Below are 19,814 nucleotides of genomic sequence, written 5' to 3' on the forward strand. Positions count from 1 at the left end.
GCTCTCCTCAGGGGCTTGCCTAATAAAGCATCTAAATTAAGTCACACTTTTATTTCTAGGACAACCGAGACCCACTCACTACCCCTTGACCCCAGCTGTGTATGGCCCACCATGCTCATAGAAGAAGAGCCGATGCAGGGAGGCAGGGCCAAGACCCAAATAGTACTTAGGGAAGTTGTTCCTAGACCGTAGGTCAATTGCCCTCGCCTGGGGTCTCTAGGAAAACAGAAGGGCTCGACACCCCACCGCCTCAGGCTTTTTCTTCAGCCACAAATCAGTCAGCCAGCCTTTCTTCCTTGTCAAGTGGAGGCTCCCCAATAACCAAGACCTTCAGGATGAAGCCCTCATGGTCTCATGGGCCTTTTGCCATTTCTCAGACTTCACCCAGGCCCCACAGGAGGAAGTCTCCAGTTCACCTTGGTCCATATTGGTTGAGGTTGACACAAAGGTTGGGCATTCCTGATGTCTGACCTAATGAGCCACAAGCCCCTTCCCCTATAGATACAAGTGGGAGAACTTTAGGAAATGGTGGACCCAGACCTCCCTAGCTCACTTCTATTTTTGCTGGTGCTCAGAATTGTGTGGTTGAGATGTCATGAGTTATATCTCACTTGATGAACTAGAAAGATTATATTTGAAGCAGAGGGCACTGTCATCCAATCCATCCATCCCAGAAGACTGCTGTAGCCAGAGTCAAGTTTGACTCAGAGCCTCCAACCAGCACCAGGAAGTTCCCAAGAGTGGATCTTGGGACCAGGGACAACCATTCCACCAGAATACCTGCATTCAACTAAATGGCCTATAGACCCAAGCTTGGGACCATAGGCCCAGTAGTCACAGAGTTGAGAGACCATAGATTTAGAGTTAGAAATGACAGATTTTGACCAGCTCTCTCACTTTACAAATGAGGAAACTGAGGCATAGAGGGGTTGTAACTTTTCCAAGGTCACACAGATAGCAAACTCAAGCAGATTCAAACATAGGTCATACCTTTTAGATTGTCACTTATCCTCTCCCTTTTGGTAGCTTACAAGTATTTTTTTTTTTCAAGGACAGGGGTCCTTGGACAATGCACTGCTTTATTCAGTCCACCCAGGCAAACAAATCTAGTTCATCAGAATATGATTGAAGCAGGAACAGGGAGCACCACCTATTGGGCACAATTGGAAAGTGCCAATTCAGCAGAGTTGAGTTCTTGGGTTGTGCCTTGGGGAGATGGGAGTGTTAGGACGGAACTCTCAGTATGGAACTGAGCTGTCAGACAGAGCTGACAAATTGGTTGGTTTTGCTGAACTGATTTTTTTCCCCTCTTTCTTTTTTGTTCTTTGTTAAAAGGTCTGGGACACTGTGAGGGTGGTGGCAGTAGTGGATATAGTCTAAAATGAAGTTGATATTAAAACAAAATAAAAATAAGATTTTTTTAAAAAGTATAGGACCCTAAAAGGTGGGTTTTAACCAGGAGAGAGAGTACCAGTCAATATAAAAGGGGTCTATGGGATACTATTTACTGTATCTTCTTGTGAACCTCTAACATCTCCCAACCTAGGTGGCAAAGTAGATTGAGTGCTAAGCTTGGAGTTAGAGAGACCTGAATTTGAATACAGCCTGCCTACTAGAAAATTATTAGCTGGGTGACAGTGGACTAGTCACTTAATTTCTCTGTGCCTCAGTTCCCTCATCTATGAAATGAGAGAGTAATGGCCCCTGCAGTTCTATATTTATGACTCTTTGAACTTCTGGTGGCTTTCCACCCCAAGTGAATCCCAAGACTTAAAGATAGTCTGCCACCTTGTCCCTCCTAGCCTACCTAAACCTACATAGTTTCTTTTGAGGTTATAATAGTTCATGCGACACTTAAAGCCCTTTGCAACCTGACCCCAAACTACCCTTCTGCCCTTATTGAACATTACTCCCTTCCATGCATGTTATAGGAATGGAACAATCTTCTACTATGTTCCAGGTACTGTGCTAAGCACTTTACAAATATCTCAACAACCTTGTATGATGAATGCCGTGATTATCCCATTTTACAGTTGAAAAAACTGAGGCAGACAGAAGTTTAAGTGACTTGCCCAGTCAGTAAGTGTCTGAGGTCAGATATGAGCTCAGATCTTCCTAACTCCAGACCCAGTGCTCTATGCACTGCAACATCTAGCTGCATCTAAGTGGCCTTCCTGCTGTTCTGCATACCTGCCACTCCATCTTCCACCACCATGCTTTTGTACTAGCTATCTCCCATGCCTGGAATGCACTCCCTCTTCACCTCCATTTTTCATAATGCTTAGTTTCTTTCAAGACGTGTATGTATGTATATGTGTATGTATGCACGCATATATACATATATATACCCATATGTGCAGGTATGTGTGCATACTTACATATGGATATACATACACATACCTGTCCATATGTGTATATGCATACATACATGCACATGTGTGTCTATATTCTCTCCTCTAGCTAGACCATAAGCTTCTTTTAACTGTTCTCTCCATCACTAACCACCCTTAGTCCCTCCAAGTATACAAATGAACCCTATAGTAGTACCTCAGAGATGGTAAATCTCCTACCACCAGACTAATTAGCTCTACCTACCCCTTCACTGAATTTTGGTTTTAATAATTATGTGTTTGCATGCACTTTAAAAAATTATTTACTGATTTGTTTATGTTGAAGGATAGTTTTCACCTGCAGCCCTTGCCTTGTCTTGCCTCCTGCACCACCATTCCTTCATCACCTTCGTTATTTCTTCACTATTCCTTCAATCAGCACTTAGAGGACTTGGCGCCAATGCTGGTGGTCTTATGGTCCACTGTGGAGGCCACTGATGCTCACTTTTGACAAGCTACAGAGCTACCTAGAGACCCGGTGAGCCCTTGTAAATTAGACACACCTGGGAGCTAGAGGACAAAGCCCTTGGCATGTTCACTGGAGTTCTTTGTTTCAATGCAGATGTTTCACTGATCTCTGCCCCAGAAGGTGCAGGGAGACACACCTACTTGAGCCGTGATGGTTGCATCCCATGCTGGGAAAGAGGAAATTCATGGTCCTTGAAATAATAGATTCCTCATAGAGATACAACCAAACACACTACTTGGTTAACTGGGAGAAATGTGGTCCAGAGGATTTTGCTCAAGGGAGCCACATACAGCCTCTGGGCCCCTAAACTTATTCAAGTGTTTCACCTACATGGACCTCACCCAAACAGCCTGAGAATGGCCCTGGAGAGAGGAAAGAACAGACATATCAACACCAACCAGTTCTTAAGCATCTACTATGGGCTAGGCACCATGTAAGTGCTAGAGATACAAAGAAAGGCAAAAAAAAAATAGTCCCTGCTCTCAGGCAGCTTCCAATCTAATGGATCCATAGCTCATGTGCTGTTGTGGCTTAGTAACTAACATGGCGGCAACAAAAGACATAGGCAGGGGGCAGCTAGGTGGCGCAGTGGATAAAGCACTGGCCCTGGATTCAGAAATACCTGAGTTCAAATCCCGCCTCAGACACTTGACACTTACTAGCTGTGTAACCCTGGGCAAGTCATTTAACCCCCATTGCCCTGCAAAAAAAAAAAAAGACATAGGCAGACACAATGTGAAGTGTATTTGCTTTTCCTGAAACACCTAAGTGAGTATTTCCCAGCAAGGCTCAGGCAAAAGCTCTACTGAACCCTTCCCTGATCTTTGTAGTTTCTTCTTGAGCATCTCCCATCTTCAGGGGTCCAGCATATTTGTCCTGCTTTGGGTCATCTCCCCTCACCCAGGACCCAGAAATGCCCCCCTGAGAAAACCATACGGGTATGTACACACCCAACAGCTGGGGATACCTGGGAGACACAAAGTACTAAAGCAGAAACCCAGGCCCACATCCTGAAGACTGAAATGGCAGAGAGACTCTGACAGCCAGAGAATCCCAATGAACAGGGACATAGAAAGCCTTCAGAGTTGGTGGGGTGAGGGAAAGGGACGGAGGAAATATGCCAGATTCTCCCTGTTCTGTCTGTTTTCCCTTCCTACCTCATCCCCCTTATTCCCTAAGCCATCTCTTCCCCCACTCTTTCACACACTCCCCCCACCCCATCCATCCAATAGTCCTGGAACTATTTACATGCCTAATTCTAAAGTTTTAGCTGTTCTAGGAATCTCTCCCTGTTTTTTTTTTCCTTCTTCTTTTGCAATCTCCAAGAAACTTGATCTGCCAGATGGGTGGGAGAGATTATTGTTTTGTGTCTGACATCTGGATTTCATTAGTGGCCTCAAGCATGCTGAATCAGGAATGGTTGCTTCCCTTGGGACAAGAGGGACTTTAAACCCTTGGAGTGGCTCAAGACCTTCTGAAATTCTCCTCCAAACACCCCCCCCAACACATATACATGCCCTAGCTCACACATACAAATGTGTACTACAGGTGTGTGTGTGTGTGTGTGTGTGTGTGTGCGCGCGCGCGCGCGCGCGCGCGTGCGTAGGTGGGGTGGTACTTCTAAACCCCAGTGGATGCCTCCCTGGGAAGAGTAAACAAGCTCTAAAAGATGGCTGGCCAAGGAGGGGGCAGGCAAGCAGGCGGGGCTGCCGGGCCAGAGACTCCCCTCCCCCTTCCTTGCTCAGGGAGTTTGGGCATCCTGCCATCTGGCCGCTGGCCCCGCCCGACTGAGGACTTGGCTGGGGATGGGGGGTGGAGGGTGGAGGGTGGAGGGAGAGCACTGGCAGAGGGATATGGGGTCTGGGTAAGAGCTGCTGACACCCCACCCCCTGCACCCCAACCCTAGGTCTCGGATCCTACCAGGAACAAAGATAACAAGGTAGGAATTAAGGAAGTGGTTGAGGATAAAGAGACCCCAGTTCCAGGCCAGGCTCTGCCACTAACTAGCTGTGTGATCTTGGTCATCACTTAACCTTACTGAGCTTCCGTGTCCTCAAACTGGTAATACTTAGAATTGCCATGGCCACCTTAACAGTGACCTGCCCAAGGTCACACAGTAAATGTGTCCATAGCAGCCTAACAAAAGGAGCCCCTTCTCTCTAGACCAAGCTGCCTCTTTCCTCTAAAAAGTAGAACAACAGTACTGCAGAACCTATTTCCAGGTCACAGAAACCTCCTGCGAAAGCAGAGAACTACAATTTACCCAGAGCGAGGAGGCAACCATCAGACTCTGCTTCCTATCCCTTCCTGTCTACACTAAACCACCCAGACAGAACCATCCAGGCCAACAGATCCAAGGGCACGGTGCCTGATCAGAAGCCCAGTGGCATAAGTCTCGATGCAGCAGGGGACATAGCAGAATCCATCCTATGACCAAGGAAGGGGGAGGGAGGAAAAACTGTATCCGGGATCCTTCCCTCCCCCCCCCCCCCCCCCCCCCCCCCCCCCCCCCCCCCGCCCCCGGCACCGTGTGCACTCAGACAAATATTTTCCTATTGGGACATCTCCTCAGTTCCAAAGAGCCTTCTCTGAAACCTTTCTTGCCACACAGCCCCCGCCCCCTTCCTCTCTCCAGAATCATGGGTGTAGCAATGTGATTTGGGGCTTTACTGGGTTCCCACCCCCACCCCCATCCCTGCCATATGCCTTTTCTCCTCTTTTGAAAAGCACACTGTCTTCCACAGGCCTAGTGACCATTTTTCCTGCTCCAAAAGTCAGAAACCCTGGTCTAACAAAAGATCTGTTTTTCAGGTGTCTTCATGAACTCAGGGAACTTACTTAAGCTTTTATCTTAGTGCACAGTGTGTGCTGGCTGCAGTTTCAGCTAGCTCTGTCAGGCATCCCCATCTGCCCACTGTTCCACGAGCCTGCTTTACATGACTCCCATTGGTAGAGAGCACCCACCTAGCTACAGGTGGTACATACAATGGCAGAGAATGATCACAATGCTTCTTCAGGCTGTTGGGAGAGATTTTTTTTGTGGCCTCTGTATTTTCATTGTAATGTTTACTGGCTCCATTCATTCACGTTCAATTTCCTAAAGGATCGGGATTCACTGGACATTCCCACAACTTCTGGGAACTAGACCTGAATATCTGAGATCAGGCCTGCCTTAAAGAGTCATGGTCACGGGGCAGCTAGGTGGCGCAGTGGATAGAACACCAGCCCTGGATTCAGGAGGACCTGAGTTCAAATCTGGCCTCAGACATGTAACACTAGCTGTCACTTAACACTAGCAAGTCACTTAAGCCCAACTGCCTCACCAAAAAAAAAAAAAAGTCATGGTCACCATATCCATTGGGAAGACACTGGGAATTCAGGGACAATAGCTGCAGTGTCCACATTGGGCTATCTCTGCTGAGGGCTGAAGCTGCTCCCCACCCCTTTCGAGCCACTCCCCAAGGCCCCTTCAGTCTGCCTAGCCTCGAGCTTTCTCTTCATGCACACACCCATGGTGCCTGGGATACAGATTTCTCTCTCTCTGTCTCTCTCTCTTTTTCACACACACACACACACACACACACACACACACACACACACACACACACACACACACACACACCCTATTTAACGTTGAAGATCCCCCCCCCCCGCTCATCTACACAAGCACACACTCATAGGTCTGGTACTCTGTGAGGACAGCTTGTTCAGAGCAAAATGCTCCAGTTGTGGTTACTAAGGGCCCTGCTCCCTCTGCACACTGAAGCCGTCTAAGTTACAGGCTGGCTAGCCAAGCGTTGGAAAGAGCCAGCTGTTCACAGGTTGAGCAAGATTCTGAAATGCAGATGTCGGGGAAGGAGCCTTTGATGTCTCAGACTCCCAGGCAGCTTACATTGGAAATGAGGTTATAAAACCAACCCACCCCCATAATCCTGCTGTACCCCTAGACAGTTGCCACCCTGAAAGGAAGAAAGGGACAGAACAACTGTGTGAAAATAGAGGCAGCTGCTCTTTGCAAGAGCCACATTCAGTCAAACCCTCTTCTCCTGTTATACAGTAAATTCATTCAGGAACCCTGATAGCATGCATGCACAGGTGTGTCTAGACCCTACACACACATCCACACACACCACACACCACACACACACATCTACACATCCACACATCCACACACACAAACTACACTAGCATTCGGGTCCTTAAGAGGCACCCTCAGCTAGGGCCTGGCTTAACACTCTGAGTATTTGCATTTCCTCACTCTCTTGATATTGGGGTTATCTCTGCCCACTGTGTGTTTCAGTAACTCTGATGGGTTTTTGAAGTGCATGGCGCTGTGTTTACGGAGCTTACAGTCAAAGTCCAAACTCTGGCCATTGCTACTACAGGCCAAGTAATATCTTCACTCTTTGGAAGGAATACAGGAGAGGCTTTGGTTATTTTCTGGACTCTGAGCAGTCTCCACCATACTCACCAAGTGCCCATAGAGTGATGGAAACATTGCAAGTTCTGGCTGCTTCTTCAGAGGTTCCCCTTTAGCTAGGTCTCATTGGCCTCTGCTGACATTAGCTAGAGTTTAGCCAGATCAGGTCTTTGCATTGCAGTGTGTCTAGTCAGCGCTGGCCCTTTGCAAGACTATGAAGCTTTGTCTTTAACACCCTCCCACCCCGACTTTCAATGCCCTCTTACGCCCACCTCGGGCACCCAATACCCTTTGAGTGCTTATGACCATTTGTCTGTCCTCAACAGCAAGCCACCTCTCCCTGGCCACTGCTTTATACTCTGGATCCCTCTCTGCCCTACCTTCTTTTCAGTCATAAAGCTGCAAAGAAGTCAATAAACTAATTCACACTAACATATTAATGTCTGATAATGGCTCAACCACATTACCCCAACCAAGGAAATTCAACTTTTCGCAGGGATTTTCTAATAATACGATGCCTTGTAACCAGAAGAGTCTCATTAATTATTTGAAGTTGTGAGGGGGGTTGGGTAGAGTATCTTTAGGCACCACGACTTGGGGAGGAGGACTCCCCAACAACTCTTAACAATCATTTGTTGAATGAATATATTTAAGTGTATACTATGTGCCAAGTGTATTGTGCTAAGTGTTGAGAGGAAGTATTAAAGGTTTAAATAAGACACTTCCTTTGCCCTTCTATACAAATACCTGTAACAAATAATCATAATACAACACAAAATGTGATGAGTGAAAAGAGAAGGAGCAGACAAAACACTGTTAGTTCTACAGAGGAAGCTATCCCTTCTGACTGGGGCATCAGGGAAGATTTCATGAAGCAGGAGGGCTGTGACTTGGGCTTAATCTCAGTAAGTAAAGAAGAAAGCCGAGGTGGCATGCTGCCTAAAGAGCTGGCCTCGGTTAGGAGGACCTGGGTTCAGGTCTTGCCTTGGACCCATCCTGGTTGTGAGACCTTAGGCAAGTCACTTAGACAAGTTGTCTCAGTAACTCTATAAAGACAGTGAGTTGCAAAACAAATGGTGATCTGCATTGGGGCGGGGGGAGGGCAGTTTCCTCACCATGAGTTCCTTCCAGAGTTGTTTTGGGGATCAAATGAGTTGATGTATGTACATCCCTTTGCAAACCTTAAAGCACTATTTAAAGGCTTATGAAATCAAGGGGCAGTGGTTAAAGCATCGGCCCTGGATTCAGGAGGACCTGAGTTCAAATCCGGTCTCAGACACTTGACACTTACTAGCTGTGTGACCTTGGGCAAGTCACTTAACCCTCATTGCCCCGCAAAAAACAAAAAACAAAACAAAGGCTTATGAAATCACAGATCTGGCCCCCAAAAGTAAAATGAATAGGTAAATAAAGGAAGGAAAGGATATTCCAGGTGCAGGGACCATTGACCACAAAACCAGGAGGGCTTAGGATGTGAACAGGGTACAACAAGTAGTCAGTTGAAAACAGGAAGCTGGGAAAGGGTTTTGAGCAAAGAAGTGATATGATCTGGTCTGTGAGTGAGGAAAAGGAATCTAATAGCACTCTGAAGAATAGATTGGAATAGGAGAGACTGGAGGTTAGGAAGACCAAGGAGTGCCCTAGGATGTTCAAAATACCATTTGGGCAGCTGTCTATCCCACCTAAGCAAAAGATTAAGGACACTGTCCCAGCTAGGGATGGCCAGGCCTCAGCCAGAACCCACTGATCAGCGGCACCATCCCAGTGAAGTATAACACAGAGACACTAAACAGTAGACAGGAGTCCAGACCATCTACTAATGCAACACGGTTTCTGAAGCAAGGATGGGTCCACAGAATCCTCAGTCTCCTTCTGCTGCATCAGTGTCAGGAGGAAAGTTAAAGGGAATATGGCTAATGGTCCCCCTGTGTTCCCACCTCTTTCTTCACACTGGCTGGCCCAGCTGTCTGCCGTTAGCAGGGCAGCTAGCTATGAAATAACAACCAAATAAAAAATGTTAAAAAAAACCAAACAAACATTGCAGGGCAGCTAGGTAGCGCAGTGGATAGAGCACCGGCCCTGGAGTCAGGAGGACCTGAGTTCAAATCTGACCTCAGACACTTGACACTTAACACTTACTAGCTGTGTGACCCTGGGCAAGTCACTTAACCCCAATTGCCTCACTAAAAAAAAAAAAAAAAATTGCAAGCTGCCTTGATGCTGATGGGTAGCATAGTAGCATAGCCAGCCAGTCACAGTTTTGGTGAAAGGGAGAGAGGTGAGTTGGTGTTGCCATTCTGGAAATATACCCATCAAAAAAACCCAGACTGCAGCTCTAGCTCTGCTACTAACTTAACTGTGTGACCTTGGACAAGTCATTCAATCCCTCCGAGATCCGTTTCCTCACTTGTAAAGTGAAATACTGGATCTAGATAATACTTAAACTCTCTTTCTGCTCTAGTAATCTCTGAATCTGATTCTGTTTTAGCTCTGATTCCCCTCACCTCTGAAGTTCTGTATAGAAGGTGATGAGCGTGTAGGGTGCAGCCTATGGTGTAAGTCCTTTACATTACTTCTGTCCTGTCTTGCGATGTTTAGTAGTTATTTTAGATATCTAGGACTCATCTCCCTCAATAAACCACCAGCTCCTTAAAGGGAGGAGCTATGTCTTTTGTTTCCATATTCCCCAAAGTGCTTAGCAAAAAGCTGGGCCTGTCATAGAATTCATACAAACTGAACGAATTGTTCTTTTTGCCCTCCCTCTCTCTCTCCCAATAACAGAAGAAGAAAACAGAGATTAAGCAGCCTGAGAACCACATGAGAAGTGGGCATGGAAATCCCCGCTGAAAGTTTTGCGCACAGTAGTCCTTTAAATGTTTGCTGAATGAATTCACTTAGCTATTCATTTTAATTAATAGCTATTGATGAATAATATTAAGATTAATTCATTGTTTCACTGCTGCTAATAAGAGGGATTTGTACTCTATGAGCTACGTGGATTGAATATAAAAGGAGAGGAACTCAGCAGTTGCTGCCCCTGACTCTTCTACCCCTAAAGTAGATAATCTACTTGAGGATAACTGGCAGGCAATCAGATCTTTGTGAACAGATGTTCTTTACACCCCCCCACCCCCGTCTTCCATCACTAACTTAGACACCCCTGGTGGATGAGAACTCTGCTACTCACCTTCCTCTCCCAATGGGCCATGACCAAGGTCAAGGTCTCTCTGTTAGCTTGTGAGGCAGGCCAGAGCCTCTGCTGGAGCCAGGACTGAGAGATAAGAGGGAGAAGCCCCAGACCCACTCTTACAAGTGATCTTAACATCTATGGACTCAGCTAAGGAGGCTGTGCTGAGGTGAACTGTGCAAAAAGTGACAAGATGACCTCTCTCTGAGTGCTGGGCGGGAAGCACTAAGAGGTCCTCGGTCCCTGCTAGTCTGCTCAACTTGTGATGGGGGCAGGGAGACTCATTTTGTCATGGAGCCGAAGATGGAGGATGGTGAATTTAATTCCATGGTACTTCTGAGACTCCCAAGCGCCCCTTGCCTCTTTCCCTTTTGTTCCATAGTAGAAAGAGGCGATCCTATTCCCAGGAAGCCCTCTTTCCCTTGCTGCATCTCAGGCCAGCCCCCCTGGCTTAGAGCCCAGCCCTTTTCCTAGAGGCCTGGCCTTCCTGGGCCCTGGAGACCCTCTGATTCTCTCAGGATTCCCCACAGTGGTCACAGGGTAGAAGAGGCAGGGAGGTGAGGCAGCTGAGGTAGAAGGGGAACACCACAACCAAGCACATCTGGATTCCTGGCAGCCACCCCACATTCCTTCCCTGTGACTGAGAGGAGGCGGGGGCCTTATGAGGAGGCTGCAGTACTTGCCAGCTTCCCCTCCCACCAGGGCCTGGACCCCCTGGCTGGGCCAAGTGGAAACCCGAGCCAACAGGAAACCTGGCCATGAAGCTTTCGGGGGAAAGGGGGAAAAGGGAGGCCAGAGAAGTCTGTGGAAAATTGTCCCCCATCACCTTTCTCCTAGGTTCAGGGAACTGGGAATCTCAGTCTCAAGTCTTCCAAATGGGACAAGTTTACTAGTAGGGGCCCTTTCCTGGCCTTCCTTCTTGGCCAGGACATTGGGACCAGGAATCCCAGGATTCAAACTCATAAATTTCTCTTCTCCCCAAAGTGTTACAGCAAAACATTTGCCAATTCTGCCTAATATCAAACTGGAAGTGGGGCATGCAATCATCTTTGTTCCAATCTCTAACACCTGCCAACTTCTTTCTTAAAAAGATAGGAAGGAAGGAAGGAAGGAAGGAAGGAAGGAAGGAAGGAAGGAAGGAAGGAAGGAAGGAAGGAAGGAAGGAAGGAAGGAAGGAAGGAAGGAAGGAAGGAAGGAAGGAAGGAAGGAAGGAAGGAAGGAAGGAAGAAGGAAGAAGGAAGAAGGAAGAAGGAAGGAAGAAGGAAGGAAGAAGGAAGGAAGAAGGAAGGAAAGGGAGGAAAGGGAGGAAGGAAGGAAGGAAGGAGAGAGAGGAGGGAGGAAGGAGGCATAAAGGAAAGAAAGAAAAGAGAAAGGAAAAAAAGAAGGAAAAGGAGAGCAAGAGGGAGGGAGAGAGAGAAGAGGCAGATATTGGAGAAAAACAGAAAGCTGCACTGGACACTCATTTTTGGAAGTAAGCAATGTTCGAGGTCAAATATCTCCTTCCCCTCCACAGTGAGTGGTTAACTTTTCCAATGAACTTAGACTAGAAAAACCTGGTGCTAATAAGACGAATTTGCCCTCTCATGAGTGTTCATAAGAGGTCAGGAGCCTTGGCCAGGGTGCCGGGGCAGCCTGGTTCTTACCTGCGGGCAATCTTTGATGTAGTGGCCCTTGTTGAAGCAGAGGTGGCAAAGGTAATTGGGGGGTGGCCTCTTGCTGGGCTTGCGGGCCTCCGAGGAGAGAGACAAGTCAGAGAAGTGCTCGGTGAGGGAGCTGAGCCCATCCACGATGTTGTTGAGAGAGCCATAGGGAGATGCACTCTTGTACAAGCTGCTGCTGAGGGCCTGAAAGGAGAGGAGTTGAGAGGTTTATAGAATTTAGTGTTAGAAGGCACCCTGGAGCAAATATAGTCTCACTTACTCACTTGCTTTTTAAAATTATTATTATTATTATTGCTGGGCAATGAGAGTTAAGTGACTTGCCCAGGGTCACACAGCTAGTAAGTGTCAAGTGTCTGAGGCCAGATTTGAACTCAGGTCCTCCTGAATCCAGGGCTGATGCTTTATCCCCTGCAGCATGACCTAGCCACCCCTCTACTCACTTTCAAGATAAGGAAACTTGGGTCCAGAGAAGGGAAGGAGCTGGTCCGTGGTCCCACAGCTAATAAGTATCCAAGTCAGAAGATGAGATGTGGAAGGAGGTTAAGAATGGGCCAGAGGGGCAGCTAGGTGGCGCAGTAGATAGAGCACTGGCTCTGGAGTCAGGAGGACCTGAGTTCAAATCTGACCTGAGACACTTAACACTTACTGGCTGTGTGACCCTGGGCAAGTCACTTTACCCCAATTCCTCACCAAAAAAAAAAAAAAAAGGAGGGGGTAGGGACAGGGAAAAGAGCTCTTCTGTTTGGGGCAGCTAGGTGGCACAGTGGATAGAGCACCAGCCCTGGAGTCAGGATGACCTGAGTTCAAATCTGGCCTCAGACACTTAACACTTACTGGCTGTGTGACCCTGGGCAAGTCACTTAACCCCAATTGCCTCACTAAAAAAAAAAAAAAAAAAGAATGGGCCAGGAAGGGCAGTGAGGCTTGGGCCCAAAGGAACCTTCTCTGTCTTCCACACTAGCCTCCCTCAATGCTTTAAATGTTGGTTGTGAGACAAAAGACTTAGAGGGGTACTCAGGTGATGTTCTCTCTCTCTCCACACACGCACACGCACACGCACCCCTCTTTGTTATTACAGCCCTGACTTTATTTGTTCCTAAGTCAAACCAACTCTTCACTAGACCTATTGATCCCTGTCCCTGCTTCCTGTGGAACTGAATTAGTAACAGCCCCTCGATGTGCAGCTGAGTTGAGGGCCCCCTTCGTCCAAGCGACTCATGCCTGGTCCACTGTGAGTGGTTAGTCAGTGTTAATGGAACTTGGTCAAAGACTAGTAAAGCCACCCAGGGCCCCTGCCCCACCCCCTCATCCCAGAGCCCCCAGAAGGGGTGAGCACAGCCCCTGTCCAAATCCCTAGCAAAGCGATGGCTTCTGGTCTGTCTGGATGAAGGAAACCAGACATCTCCCTTCGGCAGGGCTTCAGAGACGGTGCAGCCTGGCCCCCCTAGCCTGATGTATACACGGTCTATTTATAGTCATCACCAGCTCAGGGCTTTGTTAGACAAGAATTTGACAGGCGGCAGTGGGACAGGCAAGACCATTTGGAGGTGGGGGCCACAGCTCAGTGACGACCCACTTTGGAGAAGGACTGCTAATCTCATTTTAACCCAGGATAGACTGAGGCCTGTAAGAGCTGGTAGCCCTCAGGGTGGGAGCTGAGGCTCAGAGAAGGCCAAGGAGGCAGGAATAGATCTCAGACATTCCTAGTTCCCAGTCCCAGTTGAGCCACTAATTCCTTCTATGTGGTGGGTATATAGAGGATGGGGCACCATGGTCTCTGCCCCCTGAAAAGTTCTCAGATCAAGGCTTACTGCTCTATTCTGTCAGCAGCCATGAAGAAGGTGGTGATCTAGCTAATCTCTTGGCTCATAAGGAGGCTTTGCAAGCCCTGGAAAGTGAACTCTTCCCTGGATTCCTTGGCTGAGAACTTCATTTCCAGGTCACTTCATTCCGCATTATCCCCACCCCAGAACTGAACCCCTAAAGCAGCTGTTCATTCAATCAAATGCTATACCAAGCTCCTGTGATGGGAAATGGGAATTTCCAAGCTGCTGAACCGTGGCCTCAAAGGAGTCCTTGGGGGGATAAGGGACCAAATGTCATCATACAACCCGCCCTTCCATGATTTGGGATTCAATCTTAGTCACCTCCAAAAAAATCCAGGCAGCTGGCATCTGCCAAGTTCATTTTCCCCCTTCCATTTCATCTAAAACTTTAAAGGTCTTTGAAAAACAACAGAGAGCAAAGAACACCAGAGGGAGAACAAAAATACCCGCGTCCTACTTCTGCTGCTAAATGACCGTGTGACCTTGGGCAAAGACCTGTCTTCTATTGGCCTCAGTTTCCCCATCCACGAAGTGGAAATAATAATCTCTGCCCTGCCAATCCCACCTAATGAGATGATCCAATGACATAACAGACATGAAAGTACTTTGCAAATGATAAAGCAGTGTAAGGTGCCATGTGAATGACCTGCTGAGTCTCTAAGACTGATTTTTATCTCCTCTAAGATTGGGCTGTGGTTCTGACACCAAGAAGTTGATCCAAACAAGAACCTCATCCATGGCAAATAAATGCAATTTCAGAAATAATAGCATCTCCCCTCCTCAACTTTTTTTAAAATAGAGATTTATGAGATTCTACAGCCATCAGTAGTATTCTGGCAGCAAAACAAACCTCTCCTCGCTCTGGTGGTCACTTTTAGCTAGCCGCTACCACTGCCACCGACAACCACTTCTTCCTGGGCCTTCTGAGCATTCTGCCTTCTTCCACAACACTCTCTGCAACTACCTTTGCAATTGGGTAGATTTTGCTGGTCCTGCAGGAGGATTCGGGGGACTAATTCAATTCTGGTCTGGTAAAGAAGAGATTCCCTGAAGTGTTAGCCCAGCTATTTCATTTTTCCTCCCCCATCCCTTCACCAGCTCCAATTCCCCAAGTTCCTGCTCTGACCACTGAGGCACACTGCCATTTCCCTGACCCGCTCTGACCTCTTTCCAAAGCCTTCCATAAAAGGTTGGTGACCTTAGGGCTGGGGCTGTGATGTTTCCTCTCTCTCAAAGCTATCCAGAGGCTGCTCAGCTCCTGGAGTGTGTGGGGAGGAGGAAGGGGCAAGGGGGATGGAGAGGAAAGGGAAAGAGCTGGAGAATTTCTTAGAGATCAAGGTGACTGGGTGCGAGCTTGCACTTGGACAAATCTCCTGCCATGGTTTCCCACAGGCTCCCTGGACTCCCTGTGGGGGAAGGGGCACCTCCTGCTGTCAGACCTCTTAGAAAAGAAAAAACAACAACAACCCACAATCAAAACTGGTGTCTTTGGCAACACGCCGCCTAAAATATAGCCTTCGACCTATCACAAAAGCCTGAGGAAAGGAGGAAGAACCATGCAAGATGGAGGCCAAAAAAAAAAAAATACTGGAAAATTAGAAGAAGCTGATTCATTCTATCCCACTGGCTGCTGTTCTCAAAGAAACAGGGCTCTCTCTGGAAGGCCCAACAGTCCCCTCTATGTCCCCACTCCCTTTGGCATCCTCTCTCCTCCCCCCCATCTCTCTCCCTTCCCCCTCTCCTTTCTATTCTTCTCTCTCTCTCTCTCTCTCTCACCCTCTCTCCCTCCCTCCCTCCCCTCCCTCAGGCTCTCACCCATAAGACAGGAGACCCACCACAAAAATGCCTCCCAGGACTGATTTGGACCCAAGCCACTGCAAAGGAATCTCGGAGCGGAGGAGAGGAGGGAGAAGGGGGAGAGGGGAAAGGAATCCTCTAGCTCACTCAGCCACTTCCAAAAGTGATGGACTGAGATTCTAAAGGCAGTCTGATTTTTTTTCTAGTTAAAAAACCAGAAAGAACAAAATGACAAACTCCACTAAAACTCACAGGGATCTACCTCCCCATCCCCTGAACTCTTATGGTAATGACTACTTCTAGCATGTTTGGAATTAGTGACAATGACTTGTCTAGTGTTGTTGGTTATCTTTTTATGAACTACTTTACCCAATTAGACTATAACCTCTTTGAAAGCAGGGATTGTATAGTATACATCTTGGTATCTGGCACATAGATGGACTTACCAAACCTCAATGCCAGATGATTCACTTCTAGGATGCTGTGAGAAGCCTATTGGGCCCACCCCATGAATGGCTAGGTGGCACAGTGAATAGAGCTCTGGGCTTAGAGTCAGAAAGACTCATCTTCCTGAGTTCAGATTTGGCTTCAGTCATCTCCTAGCTGTGTGACCCTGGGCAATTCACTTCACCCTGTGTGCCTCAGTTTCCTCATCTGTAAAATGAGATGGAGAAGAAAAGGGCAAACTACTCTAGTATCTTTGCCAAGAAAACCCCAAATTGGACCATTGTGAGCTCCCGATTATCCTCTACCCCATACCTCAAAACCCAGAGACATTGGCTTCATTATCTTCTTCTTTGTTCCAGTCTCTGAGAAAGAAGTGGCCTCTCTCTGTGTCAAGGTCAACGCTTCTACTTATACTCTTTATTTTATTTTATTTTATTTTTTTGGTGAGGCAATTGGGGTTAAGTGACTTGCCCAGGGTCACACAGCTAGTGTCAAGTGTCTGAGGCTAGATTTGAACTCAAGTTCTCCTGAATCCAAGGCCAGTGCCTTATCCACTGCGCCACCTAGTTGCCCCCTCTCTAGTTTTTCAAAAGGTTTCACTTCACATTGCCATCCCTTCAAGCAAATAGCCTATATCTTTGCTCTTTCACAGATAAACTCTCAAAAAAAAAAAAAAGTAATTTTCCCCATTGACCAGTCACTTCCCAACCTTGTGCCATCTGGTTTAAATCCTACCTCCTGAAATGGCTTCTCAAAAGTTATGGATGATCTCAAGATCTTTTCTTGGTCCTTCACCTACTTGACCTATCTGTAGCTTCAGAGTGTTGACTACCATTCCTCCTCCCGGATATTCTTTCTTCCTTCTGTTTAGATGGCACTGCCTTCTCCTGGTTTTCCTCCTACCTCCTCCTACCAACTTCTGTTGCCTTTGCTGGACTATCATTCATCTCTTACCTCTTTTGCAAGAATGTCCTCAAAGGCTCAGCCCTTTTACATTCTCATGGACTCTCATAGATTCAATTATCATCGCTGTGCATACAGCTCTCAAATCTAGCTAGCTAGCTGTCTGTCTATGCATCCATCCATCCATCTACCCACCCACCCATCCATCTACCCATCTATCCATCCATCCATCCATCCATCCATCCATCCATCCATCCACCCATCCATTCACCCATCTACCCACCCATCCATCCATCTATCCATCCATCCATCCATCCATCCATCCATCCATCTACCCACCCATCCACCCATCCATCTACCCATCAATCCATCCATCCATCCACCCACCCATCCACCCACCCATCCATCAACCCATCCACCCACCCACCCATCCATCCACCCATCTACCCACCCACCCACCCATCCATCTACCCATCCATCCATCCATCCATCCACCCATCTACCCACCCACCCATCCACCCACCCACCCATCCATCCATCCATCCATCCATCTACCCACCCACCCACCCATCCATCTACCCATCCATCCATCCATCCATCTACCCACCCACCCATCCATCCATCCCTCATATATCTCCTAGATCCCAATTTCATTTCTCCAACCACCTGGTAGATGTCTCTACCTAGACACTCTGTCAGCATCTCCAACTCATCATTTCCCTTTAAAATCTTTTCTACCCTGGACTTCCCCACATCTGTTAAAGGTACCACCAATCCTTCTAATTCTTCTGTTTTGAGACATCCAAGTCATCTTAGATGCTTACCCCTCTCTTCCCTCCCCTCTCCCACCATATAAATAGCCTTTTACCAAGTCCTGCCAATTCTCTCTCAACAACGTCTCTCAAATCTGTTCTCTCCACCACCATCATCAGAGTTCAGATTCTCCTTTCTTGATAAGACTATTGTAACTGATCTTCCTGCCTCTAGTCTCTTCACTCTCTGATCCATCAAATTAATCTTCCAATGGCACAAGTTTGACCAGGTCACTCCCTGCTCAAAAATCTATATTGGCTTCACCTTGACACTAGGACAAAAAACCCAAACACCTCAACCTGGCATTTAAGACCTTCCATAACCAGACTCCAACCTACTTTTCCAAACTTATTCGGTATAATTTCCTTTCATGCATGCACTGTTTCAACTAAATTGGACCAATAGCTTTTTCCCTAGATGTAGCCCCCTGCCTCCTACCTCTAGATGTTCCCAAAGACTATCCTCCAAGCCTGGAATTGACCTCCACTTCTCCAGATCCTTATCTTTCTTCAAGATTCAGCTCAGGTGCCACCTCTATCATGAAGCCCTCCTGGACTCTCCTGTGACACTCTCCCCCACCCCTGCTATTATATTCTCCTATATCCAATTGCCCGGAATTCACTTATCTGTATACATTGTGTCTCCTTAGCAGAATATTGACTCCTTGACAGCCGGAAATATGTTTTCGTCTTTGTCTCTAGCATCTAGCGCAGAGCCTTGGACGCAGTAGATATTCAATAAATATTTGCTGAATTGAATTGTTGCCGCTGCTGCTGGCAATGATGATTTCTATAGCAATTTCCCCAGGCATTGTACCCTCACAATAACCTTACCTAGCAGACAGGGTGGATTGCATTAGGTCACCTAACAGATAAGGAAATGAGACAAAAGTGGGATTTGAACTCAGGCTTCCTGGTTCCTAGTCCTTTCTTTTCCACACTGCCACTCCTTAAAAGAGACCAACTCAATTGGAGCGGAATGCCTCTCTTGCCTTCCAGGATGCAATTAGAGAGGCCAGGAATGGTGCTGGGCAATGGGGCTTGAAGCAGAAAGCTCCTGGGTGAACTACTGCTAACATACAGCCCATCCCCTTGGCACCACCATGTGCTCCAGGAGGAGAAGACATGAAGATGAAAGAGATCATAGACTTAGAAGGGACCATGGATTCCAACCAAGTTCCATTCCTTCATCTGATATGACCTCAAAGGAAGCTACTACCAAAAGAGACCATGAGGAGCAGCTAGGTGGCGCAGTAGATAGAGCACCAGCCCTGGATTCAGGAGGACCTGAGTTCAAATCCAGCCTCAGACACTTGACACTTACTAGCTGTGTGACCGTGGGCAGGTCACTTAACCCTCATTGCCCCGCAAAAGAAATAAAAAAAAAAAAGAATTCAGCTGCTAGGAATCTCAAGAACAGCATGACATGATAACATTAATATAAATGAAAATAACATAAAATGGGCACCTGAATTCACATTCAATGCAATGAACCATATTGATTGTAGAAGACAGAGGATGGGGGCAGCTAGATGGTGCAGTGGATAGAGCACCGGCCCTGGAGTCAGGAGTGCCTGAGTTCAAATCTGGCCTCAGACACTTAACACTTACTAGCTGTGTGACCCTGGGCAAGTCACTTAACCCCAATTGCCTCACTAAAAAAAAAAAAAAAAAGAAGACAGAGGATGAAACACACTATTCTCCCCTAAGAAGGGAGGTGAAAAACTATGATGGACAATGTTGCATATCCTGTCCTATGAGATCAGTGTTGTCTTTCTTTTACTTTGTGACAAGGGAAAGTTCTATTGTAGGGAAGCAATATTGGGAGTAACTGTGGTATTAAAAAAAAAAAGTGGGAATCTTCAAAACATTCTAAAATAAAAACAGAATCCATGAGCTGCA

General features: G+C 47.1%; 1 protein-coding gene across 2 annotated transcripts in view; it reads right to left on the reverse strand.

The window, feature by feature from the left end:
* The window catches only part of ZCCHC24 (zinc finger CCHC-type containing 24), a 159,416-nt gene that overhangs the window by 128,387 nt on the left and 11,215 nt on the right, over positions 1-19,814 (reverse strand). For both annotated transcript variants that reach the window (XM_043983317.1, XM_043983316.1), the window contains exon 2: positions 12,110-12,310. In XM_043983317.1, the coding sequence (XP_043839252.1) occupies positions 12,110-12,310 (201 nt within the window). The remainder of the gene's footprint in view (positions 1-12,109; positions 12,311-19,814) is intronic.

This window comes from Dromiciops gliroides, chromosome 2, assembly GCF_019393635.1.
Source record: "Dromiciops gliroides isolate mDroGli1 chromosome 2, mDroGli1.pri, whole genome shotgun sequence".
NCBI classification, from domain to species: domain Eukaryota; kingdom Metazoa; phylum Chordata; class Mammalia; order Microbiotheria; family Microbiotheriidae; genus Dromiciops; species Dromiciops gliroides.